The 27673-nt window shown below is 53.3% G+C and overlaps 13 protein-coding genes across 13 annotated transcripts; 10 read left to right on the top strand and 3 right to left on the bottom strand.

The window, feature by feature from the left end:
- Positions 1–349: 349 nt before the first annotated feature.
- E0L32_003187 (uncharacterized protein) lies at positions 350–2052 on the top strand (the record flags this gene model as incomplete). Its single annotated transcript, XM_031137459.1, has 3 exons — positions 350–759; positions 825–1623; positions 1675–2052. The coding sequence occupies 3 exons, from the start codon at positions 350–352 to the stop codon at positions 2050–2052; spliced, it is 1587 nt and encodes a 528-aa protein (XP_030999255.1).
- A 975-nt stretch (positions 2053–3027) lies between these two features.
- Positions 3028–4439, top strand: E0L32_003186 (uncharacterized protein; the record flags this gene model as incomplete). Its single annotated transcript, XM_031137458.1, has 5 exons — positions 3028–3147; positions 3205–3304; positions 3364–3690; positions 3760–4282; positions 4346–4439. The coding sequence occupies 5 exons, from the start codon at positions 3028–3030 to the stop codon at positions 4437–4439; spliced, it is 1164 nt and encodes a 387-aa protein (XP_030999254.1).
- Positions 4440–5151: 712 nt separating this feature from the next.
- Positions 5152–6350, top strand: E0L32_003185 (uncharacterized protein; the record flags this gene model as incomplete). Its single annotated transcript, XM_031137457.1, has 2 exons — positions 5152–5201; positions 5276–6350. The coding sequence occupies 2 exons, from the start codon at positions 5152–5154 to the stop codon at positions 6348–6350; spliced, it is 1125 nt and encodes a 374-aa protein (XP_030999253.1).
- Positions 6351–6485: 135 nt separating this feature from the next.
- Positions 6486–7803, bottom strand: E0L32_003184 (uncharacterized protein; the record flags this gene model as incomplete). Its single annotated transcript, XM_031137456.1, has 5 exons — positions 6486–6919; positions 6991–7120; positions 7186–7235; positions 7298–7405; positions 7464–7803. The coding sequence occupies 5 exons, from the start codon at positions 7801–7803 to the stop codon at positions 6486–6488; spliced, it is 1062 nt and encodes a 353-aa protein (XP_030999252.1).
- Positions 7804–8325: 522 nt separating this feature from the next.
- Positions 8326–10413, bottom strand: E0L32_003183 (uncharacterized protein; the record flags this gene model as incomplete). The annotated part of the gene is made up of 3 exons (XM_031137455.1): positions 8326–9695; positions 9759–10177; positions 10334–10413. 3 exons carry the CDS (start codon positions 10411–10413, stop codon positions 8326–8328), a joined length of 1869 nt encoding a protein of 622 aa, XP_030999251.1.
- Positions 10414–10956: 543 nt separating this feature from the next.
- Positions 10957–12686, top strand: E0L32_003182 (uncharacterized protein; the record flags this gene model as incomplete). Its single annotated transcript, XM_031137454.1, has 5 exons — positions 10957–11120; positions 11182–11472; positions 11552–12029; positions 12088–12282; positions 12342–12686. 5 exons carry the CDS (start codon positions 10957–10959, stop codon positions 12684–12686), a joined length of 1473 nt encoding a protein of 490 aa, XP_030999250.1.
- A 611-nt stretch (positions 12687–13297) lies between these two features.
- Positions 13298–13911, top strand: E0L32_003181 (uncharacterized protein; the record flags this gene model as incomplete). Its single annotated transcript, XM_031137453.1, has 3 exons — positions 13298–13379; positions 13448–13532; positions 13578–13911. 3 exons carry the CDS (start codon positions 13298–13300, stop codon positions 13909–13911), a joined length of 501 nt encoding a protein of 166 aa, XP_030999249.1.
- A 100-nt stretch (positions 13912–14011) lies between these two features.
- E0L32_003180 (uncharacterized protein) lies at positions 14012–14998 on the top strand (the record flags this gene model as incomplete). Its single annotated transcript, XM_031137452.1, has 1 exon — positions 14012–14998. The coding sequence occupies one exon, from the start codon at positions 14012–14014 to the stop codon at positions 14996–14998; it is 987 nt and encodes a 328-aa protein (XP_030999248.1).
- Positions 14999–15960: 962 nt separating this feature from the next.
- On the top strand, positions 15961–18634 carry E0L32_003179 (uncharacterized protein; the record flags this gene model as incomplete). Its single annotated transcript, XM_031137450.1, has 4 exons — positions 15961–16690; positions 17273–17859; positions 17907–18503; positions 18569–18634. 4 exons carry the CDS (start codon positions 15961–15963, stop codon positions 18632–18634), a joined length of 1980 nt encoding a protein of 659 aa, XP_030999247.1.
- Positions 18635–19134: 500 nt separating this feature from the next.
- E0L32_003178 (uncharacterized protein) lies at positions 19135–21075 on the top strand (the record flags this gene model as incomplete). The annotated part of the gene is made up of 2 exons (XM_031137449.1): positions 19135–19482; positions 19534–21075. The coding sequence occupies 2 exons, from the start codon at positions 19135–19137 to the stop codon at positions 21073–21075; spliced, it is 1890 nt and encodes a 629-aa protein (XP_030999246.1).
- A 480-nt stretch (positions 21076–21555) lies between these two features.
- On the top strand, positions 21556–23271 carry E0L32_003177 (uncharacterized protein; the record flags this gene model as incomplete). The annotated part of the gene is made up of 6 exons (XM_031137448.1): positions 21556–21619; positions 21673–21901; positions 21976–22487; positions 22537–22616; positions 22676–22896; positions 22956–23271. The coding sequence occupies 6 exons, from the start codon at positions 21556–21558 to the stop codon at positions 23269–23271; spliced, it is 1422 nt and encodes a 473-aa protein (XP_030999245.1).
- Positions 23272–23584: 313 nt separating this feature from the next.
- Positions 23585–24976, bottom strand: E0L32_003176 (uncharacterized protein; the record flags this gene model as incomplete). The annotated part of the gene is made up of 3 exons (XM_031137447.1): positions 23585–24565; positions 24631–24739; positions 24795–24976. The coding sequence occupies 3 exons, from the start codon at positions 24974–24976 to the stop codon at positions 23585–23587; spliced, it is 1272 nt and encodes a 423-aa protein (XP_030999244.1).
- A 690-nt stretch (positions 24977–25666) lies between these two features.
- E0L32_003175 (uncharacterized protein) lies at positions 25667–27564 on the top strand (the record flags this gene model as incomplete). The annotated part of the gene is made up of 8 exons (XM_031137446.1): positions 25667–25736; positions 25819–25959; positions 26047–26251; positions 26311–26323; positions 26385–26444; positions 26499–27055; positions 27107–27284; positions 27340–27564. 8 exons carry the CDS (start codon positions 25667–25669, stop codon positions 27562–27564), a joined length of 1449 nt encoding a protein of 482 aa, XP_030999243.1.
- Positions 27565–27673: the final 109 nt, after the last annotated feature.

The following is a 27673-nucleotide window of genomic DNA, read 5'->3' as shown; positions in this document are numbered from 1 at the left end:
CAAGACCCCGGCCGAACGAGGCTTGTCTTGACCATCCGGGTGCCGCTGTCGTCTAGAGTCTCACTAACACGGCCCAGTATGGACAAGCATGGTGCATTGTCATCGTGCAAGGTGGTAGGAGCGTTACTCGCAGAATAGTATGATGAGAAGATACTTATGGTGCGAAATGTACTTCCTAAGTAATAGGGAGGCAGGGGTCGATATGAGATACGAGAACCCTCCTGGCACGTATAAATGCTTCGGTATCCTGTCCGCCGAAATAGAGGGCTCTTTAATCATTGATACAATTTGGTAAACCCACAAACATTAAAATTGAGATTCTCTTTTGTCATAAGAAAGAACAGGAATCATGGCGCCTGGATTACTCGAGGACCCTGCTTCAAGCCCCGAGACGTCAACGGCGGTCACCAGGGCTGACAGGCGTCTCCCTGTGACTCTCCTCAGCGGTTTCCTCGGCGCCGGTAAGACCACGCTTCTGGAAAACATCTTGACTTCACCCGATCACGGCCTGCGGATCGGTGTCATTGTCAACGACGTTGGTGCCCTGAACATCGACGCAGCTCTTCTCTCCACACACGATGTTACGCGAAAGGAGGAGCAGGTCGTCGCTATGCAAAACGGCTGCATTTGCTGTACATTGCGAGGTGACCTGCTCGAGGAAGTAGCTCGCCTCGCTGGCGACAAGCAGGTCGACTATCTCGTCATCGAGAGCTCTGGCGTCAGTGAGCCCATGCAAGTCGCCGAGACATTTTCGGAAGAGTGCGTGCCCTCCCCAATATTACTGTCTCCGAGCCCTCCATAATCTAACATTGTTGTTCGCACAGGTTCGCGGAGATGCACATAGCCGCAGGCCACGATCTGGAAGCCGAAACCGAAGGCGACATTGAGAGCAACAAGCGCTTGGCCGCGATTCTCAAATCCGGTGGCCTGTCTCGTGTCGCTCGCCTCGATACCTGCGTCACGCTCGTCGACGCCGTCAACTTCATGCAGGATTTCAACACCGCAGACTTTCTCGTCGACCGCCAGGGCGACACGGTCCCCGAGGAAGACGACCGGAACATCTCGGATCTCCAAGTCGATCAGGTTGAGTTTGCCGACGTCATTATAGTCAACAAGTGTGACCTGGTGTCAAAGGAAGAGGTCAATCGTATCAAGGGAGTAATCAATAAGCTCAACCCAGACGCCAAGACAGTGACAGCAGTCAAGTCTCGTCTCAACCTCAAGGACATCTTAGACACGAGGCTCTTCTCATATGAGAAAGCAGCCCTAGGTGCTGGGTGGTTGAAGAGTCTCTCCGAAGAGATCAGCCCTGAGACCGAGGAGTACGGCATTGGCACATTCGTCTACCGCGCCAGGCGGCCGTTCCATCCTGAGCGACTGTGGGAGACGATCAAGTCGGTGTTTGTTGTCATACAGACCGAGTACCAGCTGAACGGCGAGGGTATGGAAGTTGACAATGACGAGAACAGTGACGAAGAGGAGGAAGATGACATGGAGGTCGATGATGAAGAGCAGCCTCAGCTCGATCCTAAAGCACGACTGGCCTCCAAGATGGCGGATGCCACTTTTGGTCCTTTACTACGCTCCAAGGGATTCTTATGGCTAGCAACACGGTCTTCGCTGGTATGGTTCAAGCTCATGCTAGCTTCTGCAGTGCTAATTCGAGAATTCTAGTTTGGCGAATGGTCCCAAGCAGGCGTCATGCTCACTATCTCCGGTGGTGACCGCTGGCGCTGTGAGGTGCCCGAGGAAGAATGGCCCAAAGATCCTCAAGTGCGCAAGGCCATCACCCGCGACTTTGAGGGGCGATGGGGGGACCGGCGGCAAGAGCTTGTCTTTATCGGCCAGCAGATGCGCAACGGTGGAGAGGATCGCTTGCGAAAGGCCATGGACTACTGCCTGCTAAACGACGGAGAGTTCGCCGCCTGGGAGAAATCAATGGAGACCGAAGACCCGGACTCGGCGCTAGCAGACCTCTTTGAGGACGGCTTCGAGGACTGGCTGGACGTCGGCCACGAAGGACATGACCACCCTGACGGGCATAAGCACTAATGCCTTGCGTGCGCGGTGCATATTAATCATCTATGTGGGCTATGGTTTGCCCGGAAGTACAGCCAAAAGTTGATGCTTGTTTCCTATCTTTCTCTGATAGCCTCTCATACGCGGCTGACGTCGACTCTGACTTGACCATTCGTGCTTATGCCCAGACCTCGCATTCCTGATATTCTTACAAAGGATATAAGATCAAGGCCCATGGCATTATATTCGCCAGGGCAGAGCTGAGTCGTGATCCTTGCAGCTCAGAATGTATCCCTCCCCGCAACCATAGCACTCGTCAAGCAGCTGCCTCATTCGCCAGCTCCACGGTCTCACTCGCATCGGGTTCCTGGCCCTGAATATGTTTCAATCTACAAGAGTGCCTATATTCCGCTCCAGTTATTGGTGGACCGGTATTGCTCCTTCTGCAGTGTCAGCACTCTCTTGGCTGACAGGCGCAATGCATCGGTCGTAGATATTGGAAACAGAAGGTGACTTCTACCGGGACTGGCGGGGAAATTTGCCGAACGATTAACTTGTTTGGATCCATACAGACCCGGAAATTGCCTTGGAGGGGGCCGTCTGGGGCGATGGGAGTTCCGCGGTGCCCCAGAGTTGCATTGTCGGACCGGCGCCAGTTTGGCATCTGGGTCGGAGTGCGGGCAACTCAGGCTGATGTGGTGTCAATAAACGGTAGATCCCTGCTCTTCTTGAGATCCACGATCGGACCCGCCCCTCCGTTACCACATCGCGGGAGCAGTAGCCTACTGGGTGAAATGTTCGCCCTGTGATGTGTGAAGTAACCTTACTCATACCATACGATTGAGGAGTAATGCGGAGGTCTGGGGTTGTGGGAGGGCAGGCAAGATGGTATATATATTGAGCCATCGAGTCAATTCTTGGGCCCGAGCTCTTTCTCTCCGCGGTGCCAGGCGGCGCAGTAATAAGCTTTGGTTGACTTCCTGGTTTTGACCACTCGTAATTGTAGTCATGAAATTCACGACAGTTCTCCCTGTGCTTGTAGGAGCTGCTCCTGCCTTTGGCCAGGTCAACATCAAGCCCGATGAGAGTGGTCGATACACAATCTCTGCCGACGGTATCAAGGCACAAGTAGGTAAACGACTCATGCCACTAATTAGGGAATGCAGGTTGACTTACACTGGACAGTTCATTCCATACGGCGCAACCCTTACCAACCTGTTTGTGAAAGACAAGGATGGCAAGGACATCGATGTCGTGCTTGGGTACGATAATACCTCATACTATCGTAAGTGGCATTTCCGATTACACAGCAGAATAAGCATCACTAACCAACTCAATTCTCAGCCGTCGATAAAGGCCACCCCGTCTACAATGCCATTCCCGGCCGCTACGTCAACCGGATCGGCAAGGCTACATACACGCTCGACGGCAAGAAGTACCAAACCGAGGCTAATGACGGCCCCAACACTCTGCACAGCGGTACCAACAACTGGTCGTACCGCGTCTGGAACGTCACGGCCGCTGAGAAGGACTCGATCACCTTCTCGATAACTGACCCTGCCTATGCCGAGAAGGGCATGCCTGGCGAGGTCGATGCGTCGGTCACATATAGCGTCGCCAACAGCACCTGGCACATCAAGATGGCTGCCGCCGCGCCGGAAACCCGCACCCGTAAGTCCCTTTATCCGTCTTGACCTCATAAATGACCCGGCAGCTGACATCTGTGAACCCCCGGCGCAGCCCTCATGCTGACCCACCACACCTACTTCAACCTCGACGCCTACAAGGACCCCGCCACGAGCAAGATCTGGAACCACACGCTGTACATGCCCCGCGCCAACCGCTGGCTCGAGGCCGGCGACGACGCCGTCCCCACGGGCAAGGTCCTGCCTGCCCAGCCCAACAGCATCAACGACTTTGCCAGCGCCCCGGACATGCAGCTCGGCCACGCCTCGGGCGACCCTAAATTCGCGGGCAACTGCGGCGGCGGCGGCGCCTGCGAAGGGTACAATGGCTACTTCGTCTTTGACGACTCGTCCGAGAAGGGCAAGGCCGACGACCCGGACGTCATCCTGGCGAGCAGCTTCTCCGGAGTGCGGGCCGAGCTGCGGACCGACCAGGCCGGCGTGGTCATCTACACCTGCAACTGGATGGACGGGACGGCGGATCTGAAGAGCACGCAGGGTCTCAAGGATAGGAAGAAGGTCGCGCGAAGCTCTTGCGTGGCTATTGAGGCCCATGACTGGGTTGATGGTATCAACCAGTAAGTCTCCCGCTTTTCTGTTCGATATTTGATTGAATTGTGCTAACTTTGATTGCCTTTTAGCCCGGAGTGGAAGCGTCTTGATGCCCAGATCAAGGGTCCTGGTGAGAAGTATAGCTGGGAGAGCTCGTGGTCCTTTGTTGTGATCAAGACATAGTGATCAACAGTACCGCCGTGTAGCAATTGCACACATAGCAAGATGCTATTATGTATCTGAAACGTGAGGAACAAATCATCGCTATCTGCTAAAGAAAAGGGCTGAAGAGGATATCCAGTCAATCTCACACAAGGCAGCGACCTGCAATCAAGCCATCGTTTGATCATATACGTAGAAAGAGGCAATCACTCTCCAGGGACGGTTGTCAGTACTCTGTCTGTCCATCTACACTGATTTGACACCCTTCCCTGCTTTAATGTTGAACATTCGAGTCCTCTCTGTCGTTCACCAGAAGACATTACGACCACCACAACCGTCCCTTCTCATACGATACTCTCTAATTCATGGCATGTTCCATGCCGAGAGTCGAACTATTTAGTTCTTTCCGAGTCAATGCGATTTGTTCTTGTCACCATTCGATGTGGCAATCCCGAACAATTTCACAAAGTTTACTACCAATTTCTTGCAAGATCCAAATCTTTGGTAGCTCGGTCCATCGGATTAGCCGATCAGCTCCACCATAGACGAGCAAAATCATGGCATGATTCGGCTTTGGTTGGAGCTTCAAAACGTACGAGTCAACAGGACTCCTCTATCACCTCATCCGGTGCGAGAGGAAGCCCCGACATTATATAGGGGAAGTGAGAGCACGAGAAACAATATCTCCCATCACAAATCGTTTGCATTTCAGAGCCCTCTAGAGCTTATCACAATGGCTGCCCCATCGAGTTCCAGTCCACGACCCACTATTGTGATCATCGGGTACGTAAAGGCTTCGGGCTAGGGACAAGACCAGACTACGCTTCGATACTGATCCTGATCTCCCTTCCCTCTAGCGCCGGGGTCATCGGCCTAACCTGTGCCCTGTCAATCCAGGATGCTCTTCCGGAGAAGTCCTACGATGTCTTAATCGTCGCCCAGGAATGGCCCGGTCAGTATGACTCCTCCGCCGACTACGCCTCGGCCTGGGCCGGCGCCCACGTCCGGCCCATCCCGGCATCCACGCCCCAGCTCGTCCGGGAAGCGGCCTGGCTCCGCCGCACCGCCGAGGTCTTTTGCTACCAGGCCGCGCGCGAGCCCTGGACAGGCGTGATCGCCACGCCGGCCGTCGAGCTCCTCGCCTCCCCCGACGCGGCATACCGGGCGCAGACCGCGGCCAGTTTCGCCGCCGAGACTGGCCTGACAGGATACCGCGCTCTGAAGTCTAGCGAGCTCCCCGTAGGCACCACCCTGGGTTTCGGGTACGACACCTACTGCGTGAACGCGCCTGTTTATTGCACGGCTCTGCTGCGTCGGTTCCTCCTCCGTGGAGGTCGCACGCTGAAGAGGAGTCTGAGGTCCGTGGACGAGGCCTTCGCGCTGCCGGAGAACCACGGGATTGTAAAGCTCGTTGTCAACGCCAGCGGTGTGGGCTTTGGTGACCCCAAGAGCTTCCCGACCAGGGGCCAGATCGTGCTCACGAACCTGACTGTGCTCGACCCCAAGACGACCACGCGCCAGAATACCGACGGCACGTGGTCCTTCGTGATCCCGCGAGCGCTCGAAGGCGGCACCATCATTGGCGGCACCAAGGAGCCGCATGATTGGTGTGCGGAGCCGCGACTTGCGACTAGACAGACGCTTCTGTCCAAGGCGCTCACGGAGCTGGGGACCGAGGCACTTGGTCTTCCGAAGACGACGACCAGTCTTGGTGCGGAGGTAGTGATAAAGGATGTCGTAGGACGGAGGCCAACTCGTGAGGGTGGCATGCGGATTGAAGTCGAGAAACCTGATAATAGCCGGGGGAGACGAGGGCCGGTAGTGCATGCCTATGGTGCGGGAGGCCGCGGGTTCGAGATCTCATGGGGCGTGGCTGAAGAGGTTGCGGGACTGGTTATCAGCCAGGTGACTCCTGTTAAAGCTAGACTTTAGGTAATACAAGTCTCAACTTGTCTTAAGACGCAAGATCCAACCAAATCAGAGCCTATCAATACCAAAACTCCCACGAATCGGAACACGACAGTGATTATAGAGATGAATTGTGAAGCACGATTGATTGAGAACTATCTACGCTCCGTGAGCTTGCTTGACGGCGCTACAGTAATCTTCCACGTACATCACGGCCTTCTTGATCGGCCTCATGTGCATAAAAGGGTGCGGCACACCGGTATACCTCCGCAGGGTAGTCTTTACCCCCGCCTTGGCAAGCCTAGCCCCGTACTCCTCTCCTTCATCGCGAAGGGGGTCTGCCTCGGCCGTAGCGATGAATGTCGGACAGAGGCCTTCCAGGTCGCCGTCCACCGGGTCGGAGAAAAACACGCCCCTGGCCTCCAGGGCCGCTTTCTCCTCCGCGCTCTTGGTAGTGTAGTGGGACTGGAAATACTTGAGACGGCTCCAGCTCAGGGTTGGTGCCAGGGCGTTCTCAACCATCGATGGGTAGGGGGATTCCTCGGGTTCCTTGATGTACATGTGGCTGGCGACTAGCGGGACACCGAGGAAGGCTGGGGTAATCGACGAAATATCAGTACAAAGCAGTGGCCAAAGAAAAGAAAAGCTCTCTACCAAGACTTACCGAGCTTCAATGGCAACCCGATATCGCGAGCCTGTTGCTGGATCACAGCACTGATGGTGCCTCCAGCCGAGATGCCTCCAATGGAGATCGAATCGCTCCTCGCATTGATCTCCGACCCGTGCTCACGAACCTAAAAACAAAAAGGCCCGGTCAGCTATCTGTAACCAGATCGGTCGGTATCTTTGAATAACATACCCATTTAACAGCAGCCCAGCAATCGTCGTGGCCCTTGCCATAGTCATGCTCTGCAACTATTGTTATTATCGTGGCCTCCTCACAAAACACATTTCCTGTGTCTATCACGCACCTGGACTCAATCTGTAGTCCACATCCATGAGCATGACGCCGACCTGAGTCCTGACCGTCATGCACAGCTCGGCATCTCCCTCCAGTCCGCCGAACGTGAAACCTCCGCCTGTCCCACCGTGGTCATTAGCAAATATAGCCAAACTCCATTGGTCGAGGAAGCTTACCGTGAAAGTTGATATGAATAGGGTAAGGCCCATCTCCGAACGGCGAGGTCGACGGGTCTGGGTTATAGATCCTGGCGGTGAACACATGGCCGTCGTCGGCCGTGATCTTGATGTCCTTGACAAAAGGCTCGTACGAGTAGTCCTTGTACCAGACGCTGGCGTACTTGGCTGGGAACGCCCGGATGTCCTTAATAGTCACCTCATGCGTCGACTTCACGTTACCCACGTGGGCGTTGTAGTACTCGATGAAGTCTTTGTCGAGCTTGGGGATGAAGCTGGGGTGAATGGGTGCTGGGAGGGCATCCTCTGCGGTGACTGGGGAAGTAGCTGACGGGGCCATGTTGGAGCGCGCGTTGAGATAGAGTGACAATGTCCGAGATTAGATATTGCTAGACCGAGATAGCTGCTGATATATTCCGGGTTTGCTATCACCAACATGGATCGAAGACAACCGAGAGTGCCATGACGTCCTAATAAATCTAAATGATATGCCAGCTCATGCCGATCGCTTCAGCATCCAGGTCATCAAGATGCTTGACCCCGAAGCATGCGGTTCCCCGCATCGGGTTGGTGGTCGGTGGTGTCGGGTTTTCCGACGGTCGGAGGCGATTTGGGGTCTCGTGGCTAATCTACGCTTGATACCCCTGAGTTGCCACGCAAAGGAGCTGAATTCACGCGTCTGGGTGGGTCAAGTGTGCTGAATGGCACATGCGTGAGATAGCGAATTCGTAGACCGATTCACTACAGCGATGGTTGCGTAATGCTCAAGATTCGCATGCCCATTTACATTTGAGATCGCTCCGCCTAGATAAAGAAAGATACAAATACCTAGTCCACACGAATAAGCAGTCTAAGCTCTATCTCACATGCCAATGTCAAATCCACTGGCACCGTCGGGCACTGTCAGCAACGTCGGACACGAGCTGGCCAGCTCCAGCCAGACTGTACGCCTTCGTTTCAGCCTCGTAGCAGTGGTAGTCTCATCTAGCACATTCAGCCGCAGCGAATCGTGTAATGACACTAGCGAGAGATCGTTTACAGCCGGTGCTCCATCCCCTGGCTTGGGTCTGTAACCAGAGTTTGGCTGGGACTCCGAAGACTGGTCAGAAAGGCCATTCGGTAACCATTGTGATGAGGCACCATCAACTGCCTCGTCCACCTCGTTGAAGTCTCCCTCATCGGCTTGTCCGAGGTATGCATCCGTATACGTAGCCTCAAGCTCCTTCAGAGTGATTATCCATATCTTGGCCGCTGGTATTTGAGCTCTCCAAGAGTCGAACAGATTCAAGAATGTCTTGAAATATGTTTCAGCGCGGCTTCGAGCTTCGGGATCGGTGATTGGCGTAATATCATCGGCAAATTTGAGCCAAAGCAGTGTATTGACGGCCGACAGCAGGGAGCTAGCAACCCAGGCAGATTGCAATAGAGCTGTACGGTCCTCGTCTCCTTCGTCTAAAAGAGATGTGACAATGGCGCCAATGTCAAGAGCAGCGGATACAGCAGTCGATATGAGTTGGGGTTCCCTGTGGAGCAACGACCATCCCGCTGAGTCGACGATATCTAGAAGAACCGACGAGCCATCTGTCTGCGGCAGATAGGCCTGATGTGCAATGCAGAGAGCGCTCTTCATCAACAGATGCATGGCTACAAATAGGCGCCCCTGGCCCATGCTCGAGTGAATCTGGCTGGTCTGGGAGTTCCACTGGAGTACAGGCGGCAGGGAAGCTACCCAGCTACGCATCGCCTCATGATCACGAGCGAAGCGGCTGTTTGGATCCGTTGGCGGGAGTGAATCAGTGAAGCGGCCGGGACATATCTTGATGTCTGCGATATCGCTCCAAAGGACAACCGTCTTGATGAAGAAAGCGGCAAGTCCGATCTCCGAGGGCCTCTGGGAGAAGGTGGCAAGATGGTTGAGTGTTAACCCGTGGGTGGCTTCTTGATAAGCTAGAGAGATATCGGTCGCAGGGAGAGCGATGTCAATGTTGGTGATAGAGAGTGTTTGAGGCTTCGTCAGCAAGAAGGCAAGCAGCCTATCAAAGAGGAGACAAGCCCAAAATGTACGCCGGCGGACCTCGCGCTGCTCTAGACTGTGGCCTTGGTGGTACTCCTTGTTTAGTCGCATGATCTGGGCCATGCGGATCGCCGTCCCTGCATACATCCAGTGGCCGGACCCGACATCAGCCAGGAGCTCGGAAAGCGCTAAGACCAGGTTGGCCTGAATGTTGGGGACTGTGGATTTATTAGACATGGGATCCATAACCCCCCTTGTTCAGGAGATAGGTTTAAACTTACCGCTCGGTTGGTCCGATGTTTCCTTGGCAAGGGATCGGGCAATGGAGGCAGAGTGGGCGCATGCTTCTCCGGGGGAACCGTAGGGCAAGGATGCGAGTTCGTCATTCTCGAGATATCGGCTGCACAGAGCAACTATGGCAAACGCGAGGAACGGTGACTCGGTGTAATGAGAATACAGCTGTGCAGGGTAGAGGAAGGAGCAAAAGTCCGTCGCAAGATGCCGCTCAACGAAAATACGGATGCAGGCTTTAGCGAGTCCGCTCTCTGGTAACTCGATCAGGGCTGATACTGATGGCGAGTGGTCCGAACGTGATGTTACGCTCGGCGGGATAGAGACCCGGTTCCTAGTCGAAACTGTTGGGCTCGGCGTCGAGACAGGAGTTGGCTTGTCGCCATCATCCCAGACACACACAACATTCCTAGAGGAACAGTGGCGGCATCGCGGTTTCGTGCCATCGCATTTCGTTTTCCGGCGTCGACTAAGATCCAATATCAGCCCCAAGTCCGAGATAGCAAGGGGCATCTAGAAGCCGAGGTGGGTAATGAGTGAACGGCCTTGTCACGGAATGACTTACCAGGTGTTGCACGCCTGTGGAGTACGGCGAACGCGATAGGCACGACGAGTTCTGATTGCTTCCGCTTCGCCGGATGCCATGTTTGCATTGATCGGTATGGCCGACCAAGAGTTGTGCGTGTGTCTCCGTGGTCCGTGCCTAGGGATTCGAGTTGGAATATCGGACCCGGCGACGATGTCGGGTCGGGAAGAGCAGCTCCTTTTTAATCTGCGGGGAAGGCTAAAGGCTAACCACTGCCACGGGACCACTGAACGAGTCAGCCTTTAAGATCGGCTTATCCGACTATCTCTCGGGACCATCGCGTACTAACCTTGCCTAGTCTAAACTTTGGTCACCCGCCGCGATGGCCCTGATGGGAGGTGGTGTCGTCTTCCCTATCTCGATGCCGACGTCGAGAATGCCAGCCCGACAACCCAAATCCGGGGTATCCAGTGGGGATAGATACGCGGGGGATTCTACCTTGCCATGCTATATAATGACCGCCATCGGTTGTGCTGGCTGAGAAAACCTCCTGCAGACTCGCAGCTTCCCTCGAGATCCTCCTTTCTTCTCGTTTCCACACAAGAGTCAAAGCAGAGACATTCTCCTCCTGCATTCAACCGCAGGAAAACAGAAGAATAATCATGGAACCCACCGCCAAACGGTCGTCCCTTGACAACGCAGAGAAAGCTTCGACCCATGTGGCCTCCGCAGCGGAAATGCAGCTCGACCCAGCCGTCATCAAGAAATTGAAGTTCAAGGCGGACTTTATCCTCCTTCCGATCCTGACGATCGCGTACCTGCTCAAGTAAGCTCCTCTGGATCCAGGTCGGTTGAAGCAGTTGCTAATTCGTGATCTTCAACTGCAGTTCTCTGGACAGAAGCAATCTCTCAAATGCCTATACTGCCGGAATTGCAAAGGACCTCAATCTGGTTGGCAATCAGTACAACCAAGTCCTCACCTATTACCAGATTCCATTCATTGCCTTCGGTCCCATCATGACCATGTGCACCAAGTGGTTCGGTGCTCGGTACAACATGGCCGGCATGCTTCTGGTCTTTGGAGCCGCTTCCTTTGCTACGGCCTGGACCAAGAATTTCCATCAGTTGATTGCCTGTCGCGTCATCGTTGGCGCAGGCGAGTCTGGCTTCCTGGCGTCGTAGGTGTTACTCTCCCAAGATGATAGGAAGGATTGGAGTCGAAGAAGTCTTGAGCTAACCGTTATATGTGCTGAACAGAGTTGTCTTTTACCTGTCAACTTGGTACACCCGAAAGGAACTGAGCAGCCGAATCGGCATTTTCTACGCAGCTCTGGTGGGCTCGTCAGCCTTCGGAGGCCTCCTCGCATACGGCATGTTCCAGATCAAAGGCGGCTCTTATTACACATGGTCCTACTTGTTCATGCTCGAGGGTGGCCTCACGATGCTATGGGCTGTCGGTGTCTTTTTCCTTCTGCCATCTGACATCCAGAGCGCTTGGTTCCTCACTCCTGCGGAGAAGGAGATGGCACAGCTTCGTCTCGAAGTGGATTCGGTCAAGCAGCCAGAGGTTTCTACCAGTGTGGCGTGGAAGGAGTCGCTCTCTGAGTTCAAGACGCCTCACCCGTGGATCAGGTTTGTGATCGCCTTTGTTTGCGGCACCATGTTAACGTCCAACGCAAACTTCCTGGCTATGATTGTGGCTCGACTTGGCTTTGGCACTGTCAAAACAAACCTGGTAAGCCTCCGTACAGCTTTCAACAACAATGAAGATCTCGCTAATGTGCAACTTCTAGTACACTGTTGCGCCGGCACTTACTGGCGCCGTTTTCCTTGTTGCCTGGTGCAAATCATCAGACCGATTTCAGGACCGAGGCTTCCACGCTGCGGCTGCAGCTGTTGTCAGCTTGATCGGCTACATCATACTGGCATCTATCAACACTAGTAACACGGCTGTGCTCTACTTTGCCATGTTTCTTTGCACTATTGGTGTATGTTCCGTTCAACTCATCACGCTCTTCTTGTTCTCGTCCAACACTGACTCTCCCAGGCCTACCCCACAACTCCGATTGGCTCAGCCTGGCTGGTTTCGAACTTGCCAAACCTCAATTCTCGAGCGCTGCTGAGTGGACTGTACATTGCCATCGCGAACTGCTCCGGGCTGTTGACGAGCAACATCTATATTACGCATGAGGCTCCCAGGTACATCACTGCGATCAGCGTCAATATCGGGATGTGTGCAGCGGCCATCGTAATCTGCACTAGTTACTCAACTTGGATGCGCTGGGAGAATCGCAAGCGTAACAGGCTCCAAGGTGACAGCGTCGTTGCTGGAGCCGATCCGGCTGTGGCTGTCCTCAGCACCGAGGACCCTCGGTTCAGGTTTAATCCTTGAGCGACTGGAAGTAACAAGGTGCACACGGTGTTATGTAACTTATGTTTGACTCAAGCTAGATCATGCGGCGACTGGGCGACAACGATACTTAGTTGAGATGGATGGAGAGGAAACTTGTCGTAATTGCTAGCTGTGTAGTCAGAGGACGTTACCTACCTTGCATACCTTATGCGCATCGCAGAGCTTATTACAAGCCCTCCAACAAGGGGAACGTCAGCTTCGCCGATCTGCTAGCTTCAATTCGATCATTCTCTGATTTGACTTAATAACAGAGGGCTGTTATGGAAGAGGGCCTTGATTTGGGTGACATTCTGCCCTGGCTAACAGGGGACCCATGAACTGCCAGGACGTGATGATTGGTACGCGGCCCAAATTGTCCGGCATGCGTTGCATGACAACCGCAATTTAATGCTGCTGAAACACATCACACCTTTCCAAGTTTTTGTGATCAACCAGATCGGAGGAGCAGCGCCAGCGCAGAAGCTGCTGCGATCGCAGTAGATGAAAGCTCCGCCGCCAGCATGTCGTCTCCTCAACCCGTACATGATGACTGGCACTCGCTGTGATCGCTCACTCGGCGTGTTTGCGCCGACGCGACTGATTCACCCAATATGCGCACCCTTCTGCTGTCGCCATTGCTCTTCTTTGTCGGAGAAGTAGCTGCAGCTTGCTCTAGTAACAATTGCTTGCGAGGTAAGCTCTGCATGCTCCCGCGACCGGGGTCGCATCCATGGGCCTTTAGCTAATCCGGACCTGTCAAGCCGTCAGGAAAGAACCGACGAAAGATCGCAATGGCACCGCAGACTGCCTCTCATACTTCCAAGCCACTGTGACCCCGGCAACGAGGTAATACGCTGCTACTGCAAAATGTCCCTGCGTCTTGAGTCCCAGGGCTGATGGAGAGAAACCACAGCACAATCTACAGCACAACGACCGTGACTCGAAGCAACGCGACCTCGAACCGGACCACTGCCACGATCGAACCCTTCCGCCGCTGGGCAGCTCGACACGAGGTCGTCGACCTCCTCTATGGCACATTTCCTCTGGAAGGTCGCCAGGCGACAGCGACCGCGACATCGCTTCCCAGCTATGCCTCGCCTTGCTCTTCGGCGGCGGCGTACTCGTCGGCATGCTCGTGCATGAGCATACCGCATGTTACAATCACGGCCTCGACGCCGCGGACGACGCACATCGTGACGACGACTGCGTTTCCTTTCGGGAATAGCACTCATAACGCCACGGCTACGGGGAGGTTTCAGAATTCGACCAGCATAAGCAGATCGAGCACGAAGAGGTCGTCGAGCTTGGTCGGCACTAGCAGCAAAATGAGCTCGAGTGCCTCCTCTATTGATGTCACTAGCAAGGTCGGTGTAGTGATCACGTCTGGCTCATCGACTACGTCTTCCGCAGCTGCATCCACGAGCAGCTCGGAGAGTAGTAGCACCAAAGGTATCGTCAACAGCACAGGCACAGGAACGGGGTTCAATGCAACCACAAGCGGAAAGTACATGAACACAACAATGTCGACCGGGCTACCCAGCCTCACAAGTATAGAGCTGGTCGTCAACAAAACCATGATCGCCAACGTGACAAGCACGGGCCGCTTCGCCAACAGCACGACATCTGCGCCATTCCTCAACATCACCAGCACGGCGAAAGTCACAAACGCAACCTCTGGCATTCTCAACTCGACATCCACGGCCAAGTGGCTCAACCATACCATCACGTCGGCGCCCTTCCTGAACACCACCAGCACAGCACGCTTCTGGAACTCCACCCGCTTCGCCAACTCGACCAGTACAGGCCGCTTCCTCAACACGACGCGCACCACGAGCTCAGCGACGCCAACAGCGACCATAGATAAGACTTGCGGCGAGACGGGCACGCCCTTCTCGGTGCGTGTCGGTCAGCCAGGAGGGTTCTTCGACGGATGGTATCTCAAGGTCAGTGGGGACGGCATCCTCTTCACCTCGAGCGCCAACTACTCGAGTCAGTTCAGCGTGGAGGGCTCGGGTCATCTATGTGCGATTGGCTACGTCGGCGAATCTGGTAACGCTGCCGTGGCGGTGGTAGAGACACGCGGCGATGGCAGCGCGGTCTACCTCATTGACGGGCAGATGGCGTTGGATCTGGAGCCGGAGTACAAGTCGCTGAATTGCTCGGTCGGGGATGGCCTGGCCTGTGCGGAAGGGGCGATGAAGAACTGGGTAGGCTGCGGGATGCAGCTTGACTTATCAAGTCAGGCTGGTGATGGAGTCGTGGTTGATACGTTCAACTGTACGTCGGTGACACTCACTGCTGAGTATTCATGATAAGGGTGCTCTATTGTTGGTGACAGCAGCGACATGCAGTTGAGTGGAACAAAAGTTGTGACTTTATACATCAAATGGAAATAATAGGTTCAGCAAAAAGATATGTGTTCTTGAATACCAAGCATTTCACAGATATTTCGGTTCAAGAAGGCGAGTTGCTGGCGAAATGTCTAGGTCAAGACCTGTCTGTGCTGCCGAGTAAATTGTTTGAAGAGTCTGACAATTGGACTTCTCGTAGGTTGTTGAAACGATCGGCGATCTATTGGGCGAGTTGTAGGTTCCTTGCATATGTTGGCAGTATCAGTGCTGTCTTGTGGTGATTCGGAGTAAGCTCGACTTCCTAGACTAGATCTCGGATGCGCCAGCACGTCTCGGAACACTTGTCAAGACGAAGATGCCTACCAAAGCATATAGGGATTTCAAGAGCGGCTACGCTCCGGGTCGTGTTATTTTGACAGTCAGGCTTGGGATTGAATAGTCGGCTTCAAATTGGCCAAGTTCTAACACAGGACTGCAGGTATTTTGCTTTGGGGCAGTGTTGTATTCTCCACTTACACAGAAGAGTATCTCGTTCGGCTCAGGTGCCTTCTATGCCTAATTGAATCAGAATTGAAGCTGAAACTACGTGGATCTTGTTCGAATTTGTCCGAGCTGAGGCCCATCCCTACTGTTTGTTGATTCGTCTTGGCCTCCCTGGGGCTAGCTCCAATAGCGTCTTGAAAAAAAAAGGCTTAGTTTCCAAACTATCGATGTAATGTGCAGGGGCTCTTAGGTCTAGAAGCATCAAAGTACTTACGTCAACTTGCTAGTTCTTTTGGTTAGCTGCCAAAGCAAGGTCATGGTATTTATCAACAAGTTCCCTATTCCCAACCGGCGCATAAGTTCTGTCTCTCCTCATTGCTTCTGTTTCGGTGCTTTAATCGTCCTTCGTTTAAAATCCTCCTTTTTCGAAGCCATTCACCATGTTGAACCCCAAGACACTCGTTAGCGTCTTGGCTTGCCTCTGCGGCGCTGTCCATGCTTCACCCTGCCAGCCAAAACCTCCCTCCACCTCGACGACTGCCCTCCCTACCAGCAGCAGCACCAGCACCACTGCCAGTCCTACCACTACTACGAGCCCGACCAGCACCACTGTGGCCCCGACCAGCACCACAACCACTGCAGCAACATGCCCTACTCCCTCCAGCTGCAATAACCTCGGCTTCGGCTGGGCATACTTCAACAACCCGGCCGTGAACAACGACGCTACCTATTCCAGCTTCGACCCTGCTTCATTCAAGTCAGACAACCCCATCTACGTCAGCACCACCAACCAGCTCGGTGGCCTTTTCCAGAGCAGCTCTGGCGGCGGAAACGGAGCTGTCGGCTCTATCTACGGATCCTCTCAACAGTTTCCCCTGAGCTACTTTGCTCTCAACCAGCGCGGTTACCTTTTTACTTGCGACGCAGGCACATACACCTTCAGCTTCCCTTACGCGGACGACGCTATTTATTTTTGGATCGGCGCAAAGGCATACTCTGGATGGACCAAGGGCAACGCCGATGCTAATGCCGAGTACAACCCGCTTACCAGCACTCCTGGGAGCACTACCTTTTCAGTTGCTCTTCCAGGTCAGGTGTACATTCCCGTTCGGTTGGTGTATGGAGAGGCCAACTATAGCGGTGGCTTCAAGTTCAGCATCACTTCTCCAAGTGGGCAGGTCCTCGCCAGCGATGGCGCTGCGAGCCCGTATCTCGTCCAAAACTCTTGTGATGGCGTCTTAGCTCCAGTTTATCCTCCTTTTGGCTCTGAGACTTGAGTGTTCTTTGACGATGCATGATTCGGGATGGAGTTAGGTGCTGAGCAATATGGATGAGGGCTAATTCTGTCCTTGAAGGAGACTGTTAGATAGATATAATATCGATTCAAAACTCAATGCATTATGTCATCAATGACAAGAATAAGTGCTATAGTATGACAAACTTCACACCGCACCTAAAATGTGATGAGAGTTATCACCGATTGTAGATGCCGATGATGTCCCCGTAAGCAACACAACCCCGCGTCGGTCCGGAGATCGGCTCAAGCCAGACCTTAGCGCCGTTGGCTTCTGATATATCTCGATCGTTTGCTCACTGTCTCTTCGGGTCCTACCAAAACTCTCTCCATACTGGACTGGGACTGACAACTATTGTTCAAAATCTCCCATGCAATGACGGATACTTCTTCCAGTCGCCACTTCAAAAAGGCAAGAGTCTATTAAGGATACACGCAGACGCAATTAAGCTGACCAGGCATCCCACAGATCGTAATCGTTGGTGCTGGTCCATCCGGGTTGCTCCTCGCTCTCCTCCTCGCCCAGCAGAACATATCCTCGACCGTTCTTGAATCCTGGCCTGAACTCGATACGCGTTTACGTGCAACACAGTATGGCGTACCAGCCACGCGAGTATTCCGCCGCGCCGGTATTCTGGACGACGTTCGCGCAGCCAGTATCTCCAAATTCCCCAGCATCTGCTGGAGAAGAGTCTCAGATCACAAGAAGCTGATTGATCTTGATCTTTCACTTGTCGAGGATCGTCCTGACCGCATGACGATATTTCCGCTCGGCGAAATGATCAAAATCATGTATCGGCATTGCATGGAGAGAGGGAGAGGACTGATTGAAGTCAAATTCAATCACGAAGTCACGAGTGTTGGTCAGGATGAGAACACCGCTTGGGTTGACGTGGACATCAAGGGCTCAGGGTCCACCGAGCGGGCTAGATTCAGTGCTGATTACGTCGTTGGGTGCGATGGTGCATCAAGTGCCGTGAGACACTCGCTATTTGGAAGGACCTGGCCAGGCCAAACACTTCCCTACCGATTCGTTGTTCAAAACGTCCGTTTCCTTTGACCCCAGAGCATTTTGGCGCTGATCGATGACAGGTCTTCTACGATGGCTTCGAAGACTACAACTGGGACGGAGGAAACTACATGATCGACCCCGACCACTGTGGTCTCATAGCCCACAGAGGAAAAGGAGGTCTGTGGCGCGTCACTTACGGCGATCCAGTGCTAGGTCTCACCGACGAGGAATACCTCAACCGCCGACCAACACATATGAAGGCTATGCTCCCAGGCCACCCAGACCCAACCCAGTACCGGATTGAACAAACGAACCTATACAACATTCACAATCGCTGTGCAGATACGTTCAAAGTCGGGCGTGTTATTCTTGCAGGCGATGCAGCTCATGTCTGTAATCCAATGGGCGGATACGGATGCATGTCTGCGGTGCTGGACGTAGGTGGTCTCGCGGAGTGCTTTTCGGGGTATTTTCACGGTATGGCTGGTGAAGAGATCCTCGAGAAGTATGCTCAAGTCAGACGGGATATCTTTTTGAAGTACGTGGACCCGAGATCGATTAAGAATCTCAATCGGGTGGCCAAGTCTGATCCACAGACTGTGTTGGAGACGGATAAGTTCTTTGGGATCTTGAAAGATCTGCAGAAAGACGATAACTCGATGAGAGAGTTTCTTCTTGTGAGTTTAGACGTATCCGACTTCTTACTGTGATAGGTGTAAAAAACAATCTGACGGCAATGTAGAAAGTATCGAGCATTGAGCATGACTTTACTCAGCACTACCGACAGAAATTGGACACAGGCCTATAGAAATACACAAAGGAAACGAACAAAATTGCCATCTCATACTTGTTATTCCACGGCTCATTGGTTCATACTACTCGAGACAAAGGTTTTGAAAAAAAACTGTAGGAACAATATGGATTGCGCCTTTCCGCCAAATTGAACGGTGTTACGGGTAGGGTGTGGGGCTGCTCCGATGGTGTCATGCCCCCGGACCGCTACGTGCTCTGTTAGTCTGCCAGCGTGAGAGATAAGCAGTCAAGCTATCCTTGCATGCCTCGGCAGCTTCAAACCGTTCGATTTCGGCCATTGTGCCATGGTGATACACAGTGACGTGCTTGTCACTCTTGAGTCGGTGGGGTATCATCATCACACCTTGTTCTGCATGGCTGCAGCAGGCACCGGATCAAAACCACCTCTGATTTTACTAAGCTCAAACAAGTCAGTCGAATATCTCCTACCATTTAACAAGTGCAAACTGTCTACTAGAGCTACCAAGAAGACGCAGAGCACCAATATTGGACAGCATGGCCACCACTGTCGTTGGGAGCAGTCTGGTAACAGCGAAGTTGAACGGCAAGCTGGGGGGCCGAAACGTTGTAGATGCGCAAGACAGGCCTTTAATTCCGTCCGTCGAGGAAGTCGCTCCCACTGCCAATGGAGTCGCTTTCAACCTCGAGCAAAACACTCGCGGTGCAAAGTCAACGACTTACCCTGGAGTTGGATTGGATCTGGTGGACCGGTACATTGACGAGCCGCGGCCTCTACGGGTCGCTGTTATCGGAGGCGGTCTCTCCGGGGTCTTAGCAGGCATTCTACTGCCCGAGAAAGTGCCCAATATCCAGCTCACCATCTATGAAAAGAATACAGACTTCGTGAGTGTGGAAATCGAGTAATCCCAGACCTTCGGCTGACGATGACTTCAGGGCGGGACCTGGCTGGAAAACGTGTACCCAGGTGTTCGATGTGACATTCCAAGCCATGTATACCAGGCAACCTTTGAGCCGAGCACTACGTGGTCCGACAAGTTCTCTCCCGGGGGTGAGATCCGGGACTACTGGCAGGCTGTGGCGCGAAAGTACGACGTGTACAAGTACGCGAAATTCCTGCACCAAGTCGAAGACGCTGTATGGGACGACAAAGAAGGTGTGTGGTTGACGACGGTGCAAAACGGCGAGACAGGAGAGGCGACAGTGGAGAAGCACGACTTTGTCATCACCTCGATCGGCAGATTCAATGCCTGGAAACTACCTGACGTACCCGGCATTTCTGAGTTCAAAGGAATCCTCCGGCATGCGTCGCACTGGGATCCTTCGTTTGACCCCAAAGACAAGAAGGTGGCTGTGATTGGCAACGGTGCCAGTGGTATCCAGTTAGTGGCAAACATACAGAAAGATGTCAAGCAACTGGACCATTACGCAAGGAGTAAGACATGGATTGCGGCGTCATGGGCTGGTGATGAGCGGACGTTCGATCCTCAGCCATATACTGAGGATGAAAAGAAGTCATTTGAGAACCCCGAAACCTACTTGGCATTTCGCAAGGAGCTCGAGAACAAGTACTGGCGCCGATTCGGCACCTTCTTCAAGGACTCGAAGGACAATCAGGAGCTCAAACAAAAGTTCATCGAGATCATGGCCGAGCGCGTGGCTAAGAAGCCTGAGTTGCTTGAAGGTCTCATTCCAGACTTCTCACCCAATTGCCGGCGGCTAACCCCGGGCCCAGGCTATCTGGAGGCTTTGGCAGAAGACAATGTGGACTATATCCGGACGCCAATCAAGAGGTTCACGGAGACAGGCATCGAGACGGAGGATGGGATTCATCGAGAGGTCGATGCCATTTTCTGCGCCACCGGTGCCAACTCTGACATGGTCCCGAACTTCTCCATCCGAGCCCACGGTCGAAGCATCAGTGGACTATGGGGATCCGGGGGCAAGTATGGCTTCCCTTACACCTACCTAGGCGTAGCCACTCCAGGTTTCCCGAACCTCCTGTTCCTGCTGGGACCTCATGCAGCCGGTCCATCTGGAACCACAACCCAGGCGGCTGAGACGCAAATATCATACTTTGCCAAGATCCTACGTAAGGTCTCCCGCGAGGGTATCAAGTCTCTACAGCCGCAGTCAAAAGCTGCGGACGACTTTGTCGAGTACTCTGACGCCTTCTTCGCCAAGACTGTACTATCAGACCCTTGCAGCTCTTGGTACAATGGCGGCAAACCGGGTGCCCGGATCCATGGTCTGTGGCCCGGCAGCGCGGGTCACATAACGACCGTACGGCGGGAGCCGAGGTGGGAAGACTGGGACTACGAATACCTGTCGGAAACTGGTAACAGGTTTCTCTGGTACTTCGGCAATGGGTGGATGAGGAAAGAGACCGACCCTGAATCGGACATGACGTCCTACCTGACCTTGCCGAATGAGGTAGACCTCCGGGATATTCATGAGAGCTGGTGGCAACTGCCTTGAGATCGGGCCAGGGAATCTCGGCAATTGCTTCACCCTGAAATCTTGCAATAAGTCGTAAAACAATAGAGAGAAATTGAGTACTTGAAAACATGACCAGGTCCGAAGCCCTTGAAGAAACGACGTGTGAATTAGTAGATCTCGCGTCATTCCGAGAAGTCTCCACAGAGGTGCTTCAAGCGCAGTTCTGTGTGCGTGGAGCTTGTCACTTGGGGGTTGGCCAACACGCGTAATGGACGGGCCTCTTGATGCCCCCTTGTCACCTCCTCCCTCACTCCATGTGCTCTCAATATGGCGTGCTATCCGGGACCTCGTGTCGTTCAAGAGGACTAGGCGAGACTCAACAATACCTAGATGTTTGCAGGGGAATATTAAATAGTCTCGACAGAAGAGCGCAGAGTTTTACTCTTCTCCTCGAATAGATACCGAGAGTCGAAAATCATTTTGTCGTCTAGTAACAGTATCGAGACTGAATCAAACGCGATGTCTTCAGGAGCTCTGCATACCGAGAGCGAGATCGCTCCACCAAAGGACCAACAGCATCCTGGTACGGGTCCTTCCACTTGGTTTAGAGGACGTCATCGCTCACAAGACAAACAGTGAAATGGTATAGATCTACCTTCTTCAACATCACCATTCTAGGCTTGTGCAACCTGTCCGCGCCTGGAATATGGGTCGCCATGAACTCGCTCGGAGCCGGTGGCGCTCAGACCCCTGGGCTGGTCAACACTGCAAATGCACTGACATTCTGCCTCATGGTGGTTTCTTGCTACTTCTCGAGTGCCATGGTCCGCTACATCGGCATCAAGGGAGCACTGATCTTTGGAACGTAAGTCTTTCTACAATGACGAGCGCACTATTGAAGATTGAAGGTGGAACCATGACTAAGTTGACAATATATAGTATCGGTTACGCACCGTATGCCGCTGGACTGTACACAAACAACCGTTTCGGCAACGAATGGCTTGTGCTGCTCGGAGCCGCTCTCTGTGGCATCTCAGCCGGCGTCTTCTGGATGGCTGAAGCTGCTATCGCCATTGCGTATCCTGAGCCATGGAACCGCGGAAAAGCTCTTGGATACTGGCTCACATATCGACTGAGCGGTCAGATCATCGGTGGAGCGATTAACCTTGGCTTGAATGCGGACCGCAACGAGGCTGGGAAAGTTTCTTACACAGTTTTCCAGATCTTTATTGCACTTCAAGCGGCTGGCCCGTTTGTCGCATTTCTTCTCAACCGGCCTCACAAAGTTCAGCGCAAGGACGGAAAAAAAGTGAATCTATCCATCGTCAACAACCCTTTGTTTGAGATCAAGGCTACTACGAGGCTGTTTTTCACCAAGAAGTTCCTCCTTCTGGTTTTATTCATTGGTCAAGCAGTCTTTGCTGAATCAGTGTTCTTCACATACCTGGCCTGTGAGTTGACCCTGAACAGCTACGCCTATACTCTGCTGACCCGAGTTAGTGTGGTTCAGCGTCAGAGCTCGAGCTCTCGGTTCGTTCCTGGGAGGCATCATAGCCATCACTTGCGGCAACCTTCTTGGTGTGAGTACATCTCCTTCATCCTTAGAGACACTACCTTAACTAACACGACATTTTGGCAGCATTGGCTTGACCGAGTCCAGATTCCCCTCAAGATCAGGGCCAGGTATGCCTTTGCCACAATCGTCACCCTTCAAGGTGGCTGGTGGATCTGGGCTACCATATTGGTAACCAAGTTTCATCGCACCCGCCCAACATATGACTGGGCGACTCCCGGCTTTGGTGCTGCGTTTGCGGTGCTCATATTTCTCACCATGGGATTTCAACTCAACTACATGTTTCTGTAAGAGGGATCCCACTCACTGAATACGCCCTCAGGCAGCACTACTCACGCTTCATTAGCTACTTCATCATCCACAACTTGGCGGGCGATCAAGCCGAGGTCATCAGATACTCGGCTCTTCTCCGAGGTACCGAGTCTGCCTGGCAAGCCCTCAGCTACGGCCTCTGCGCCATCTCCATCATTGGGGAAGTTGGTGGGGTCTACATCAACTTTGGCCTGTGGGCAGCGGCGATCGGCCCGGCTTGGTTGGTGCTAAGGCATTTCGGCACTCAGATCAACCCCACGGAGAAGGAAATCGGCCAGGCGCCCGGCTCGCCTGATGCGAAGGTCGTCTCTGTCGCTAACTCGCCCGAGGAGAGTGACAACGGACGTTAAAACGGAAATATGTGGAACTACTTGGACATGAAGCTCAGGAATGTAGGCTGGGGCTATGCGTTCGATTTCAAACACTAGCTCATTTCGACATGAGATTATCAAATAGAAGCGGATATGACGCAATGAGCAACTTTACTTAGATCAGATTAAATAGCATAAAAGTCACCACGCCTTCTTTAGTCAGCACTGAAAGATGTACCTTGAGCACGTTCTATCTGCGATACTATGATAGGAGGAATCTTATGGTTTATAGGATACGCTCTTATGCTGCGATGCTGTTATGAATCACAATACTAATAATATGCAGGGCTATCTACACGCGTACGATGAGCTTCCCACCACTGATTTCGCCCCGCCGCATGCGATCTAGTCCCTTGTTTACATTTTCCAGCCCCTCCTCGATATCTATAATCTCAGGAGCATGGATCAAACCATTTGCCAGAAGCCTTTCGAGCCAGAGCGAGAGTGCCTCGCCAACCGCGGGTACCTCGTGGTAGAGTTTCACTGGCACCGTATGGAACAAGCTCGCCTCCGGTGCTGGGCCCTTCGGCAGTCCTGTCAGGCCTACCAAGTGTGCTCGCAATCTCGTCGAGTCCTCTGGGGTCGCGGGTGGAGATGGCGGTGCCATGGTTGATCGCTTTGATGGCGCTCCTGGAGACAGAGCTTGCAGCAGCTTGGCTGCAGTATCCTTGCCCCTGGTGTCGATTCCGAATCGAAGATGGCCGCCTGTGTTGGCTCTGATGATGTCCACTGCCCGCTCTGGGTCGTGGCTGTCGACCAAGAGATCGGGCCGGATCACAGCGTGGTTCGCGAGCCTTAGACCGTGCTTCGCTTTGTCCACCACGGCAACGATCTTGAGCCCTGCGAGTCGAGCCAGTTGAATGATTAGATTCGCCGATGTCGCCGACCCTGGGAAGTTGTTAGAAGGTGATTCACCCATGCGAGTAGAACTTGTTAGCTCACCACCCCAGATTGCTAACCAGTCCCCCGAGCGTGCTCTTTCGTGACTCTCTATAGATGCAAGACACTCTTCCCTGATGTCCTTAGGGAGCGAGTCTTCGCCGATGCTGCGTAGGAGACTGAAGAGATCTGGTCCGTCGAGCACATCGGAGAAGTCGACACCCAAGCTTACTCCGAGTGCCAAGGCCGCAGCCACGAATGCGACACCTAGTGTTGATCCGTCCTCGAGTGACACGTTTGGAGGGAGTCGAACAGTGTTGTAGCTCAGTGCAACAGCGTATTCTTGGTAGGCTCCCTTGCGAAGATCTCGATAGTCGGTCGATATTGAGATAACCTGTAAGCCAAAGGTCAGACTGTAAGAAAGTGGTCGCAAGACGTTCAGTGCAAGTAAGAGCTCACCCTATCCCCAATTTTGAGCTTCGTATGTTGGTCCGGCACCTGCACAACCTCACCCGAGCATTCCCTCCCTGAAATGTACGGGAGCTCAGGAATGCCAAAGTTGAAATCGCTATAGTCTCATCAGCCATTTTCTCTGGCTACGGTTGAAATACGAAACGACTCACGGTGCTTTCCAGTCGATCGGATTAAGGCCAATGACAGAGTTCTTTATCAGGACCTCATCTTTGCCAGAGGTTTTGGGTATCGGATAATCTCTCTCAATCCGGTATTGCTGCTTCGGTCCATGAAGTAACAGTACATTCTGAGCGTTGGGGATCACTATCTCTGGGGTCGTCGCCTCTGGCATCTTGGATGGTATATGTTGGGATTGTTGACGGTCCTTGTTGTTGTGTGCACCAGCCCAAGACTGCGATAATCGCCGGAGCTTCACTGTCCAACTTGAACCACTCATAGTTGCACCCGGCGAGACGCCTTTCGTGTCTTTTCTAGCTTTTAGCGCCTTTCAATATTATATTAAAAGATAATGTGAGAGCCCTTGTTTCTTTTTGAGGTACGGACGTATCCGTGCTGTCAACCCAGCCTATGCAGGAAGAGGCATATTCGGCATGACTGGTCGTTAATTAGTCTCTTGGACAGAGGCCACCACGATGGCGCAATTCGACTCACAATATTGATCATCACCAAAGCACGCAACACAACTGACCCACCCACCAGGAGGGACCCCTCGCCAATCATGATAATCACTTTTCTAGATCGCGGCAAATGTCCCTCTCCATCTGTTTGGTAACAGGGACACCCCAAGACGGGTATTTTGTATCATTGATACGGGAATCACGCAATGCCTCATGGAGCATCTTTCGCCGAGGACCGGCACACATATACTACCACAGCAGATCAGGACTACCGAAGGCAAGCCCATTGGCCGAGTGAAAATTACCATCTCTATCGAAAGTCTACATTGAGGTTTCTTGTCCTGTCCTTTTCTCAGTATAGCTCTTGATTCTCGAAGCATTCACGGGACCCCTCGTCAGCAAACATGGCGACGCAAAGCGAGACCGCAGCGGCCGGCAAGAAGAAGCTCATTGTAAATGCCTTCGTTATGATGTGTAAGCCTCTGGTCACCCTTCCATTTAGATGTCTGCAAAGCGGCAAGACCTTATTATTGATCTCTATTATCGCCATCGTCAGGCAGTGGACACCAGTCCCCCGGCCTCTGGCGACACCCCGACGACCAGTCGTGGCGCTTTCACGAAGTCGACCACTGGGTCGAGCTTGCCAAACTGCTTGAAGAAGCCAAGTTCCATGGTATCTTTATTGCAGATGTCCTTGGTGAGTGTAGCCGCTCAAACTAGTAGCGCTGTTATGAAGCAGTCAATCAGCCGAGTCCGGCGTAGGCTAACAATGCACCTTGTCAAGGCGGATATGACGTCTTCAAGCAATCTCTGGACCCAGCGATTATCTCCGGCGCGCAGTGGCCCGTGACTGAACCGTTGTCGGTGGTCCCAGCTATGGCCGCCGCAACCAAGAGCATCGGCTTCGGAGTTACCGTTTCGACCACTTATGAGCAGCCGTTCCATCTGGCTCGGAGACTGTCAACCGTGGACCATCTCACTAATGGAAGGTAAATACTTTCAGAAAGCTCTCTCATACATGCCGATCAATGCTAACTGGTTCTGATAGATTGGGCTGGAACGTACGTCCCCTTTCCTCCTGATCTTCGTTGACGCATCACGGCAACTTACAGCCTTTAACAGATCGTGACAAGTTATCTGAACTCTGCTGCCAAGAACCTCGGTCACGCACAACAACCCGCCGTAAGTCCCATGCTTTCCATCCAATGATATTCTGAATACCACTGACAAACGCAGCACGACGACCGCTACGCCCAGGCTGAGGAGTACATCAAGGTGATGTACAAGCTCTTCCAGTCGTCGTGGCGCGACGACGCCGTCAAGCTGGACCGCGAGAAGGGACTGTACTCTGATCCGGAGCTGGTGCGGCAGATCAACCACGAGGGCAGGTTCTTCTCCGTACCCGGCCCGCACATCGTGGATCCTAGCCCGCAGCGCACCCCGCTCCTGCTCCAGGCCGGCACCTCCCGCGCCGGGAAGCTCTTCGGCGCGCAGCATGCCGAAGCCATCTTCGTGTCTGCGCATGCGCCCCAGGTCTGCGCCAAGAGCATCGCCGAGATCCGGCAGCTCGCGCGTGATCAGTTCGGCCGCGACCCGAAAAAGATCAAGGTCCTTGCCCTCGTCACGCCCATCCTCGGCAAGACTGAGGAGGAAGCCATCGCCAAGTGGAACGAGTACAAGAAGTACGCGTCACTGGACGGGGCCTTGACGCTGTTTGGCGGGTGGACTGGGATTGACCTCAACCAGTATGGTGATGACGAGGAGCTGCGGCAGGTAGAGAGCAATGCTGTTAGGTATGATGACCCAACGAGGCCGAACCTGGACTGCACTAATCCATAGAATAGGTCAACCGTCGAAGGCTACGCTCGCTTCGCTCCGCCCAACTCAAAGTGGACCAAACACACCGTCGCGGAGCATGTCGCCCTTGGTGGCAACGGTCCTCTATTAGTGGGAACGCCTGCTCAGGTCGCCGACCAGCTAGAGGTTTGGATTAAGGAGGCTGATGTCGACGGATTCAACTTTGTAAGCTTCACAAGAAGGGTTCTCCAACTACACTACCGCTAACCTCCTCAATTAGGCCTATGTTTTGTTCCCCCAGTCTTTCAAGGAAATTATTGGCCTTCTACTTCCTGAACTACGCGCAAGAGGGTTGTTCTGGGACGACTATGATGTTCCCAGCGGGACTTATCGCGAGAACTTTTACGGCGTCGAGGGTCAAAAGCTACCTCTAGACGAGCATACGGCGTCCAAGTTCCATTGGGCAACAGGAGTTCCTGCCAATGAACACAAGATCCCGGAGTAGGCCGATGCGACAATAAGGCACAGAGAAACAGCCAAAGCAGTCAATTGAGATGTGCTTCGGGTCAAAATTATATAGAACTAGAAATTCAAAGCCAATGCCAAATCGTGTA

The sequence above is a fragment of the Thyridium curvatum genome (assembly GCF_004353045.1).
Source record: "Thyridium curvatum strain D216 chromosome Unknown NODE_13_length_580902_cov_83.771903, whole genome shotgun sequence".
Taxonomy (NCBI): domain Eukaryota; kingdom Fungi; phylum Ascomycota; class Sordariomycetes; order Thyridiales; family Thyridiaceae; genus Thyridium; species Thyridium curvatum.
The sequence above is the reverse complement of the archived record's forward strand: the minus strand, read 5'-3'. Positions and strand labels throughout refer to the sequence as shown.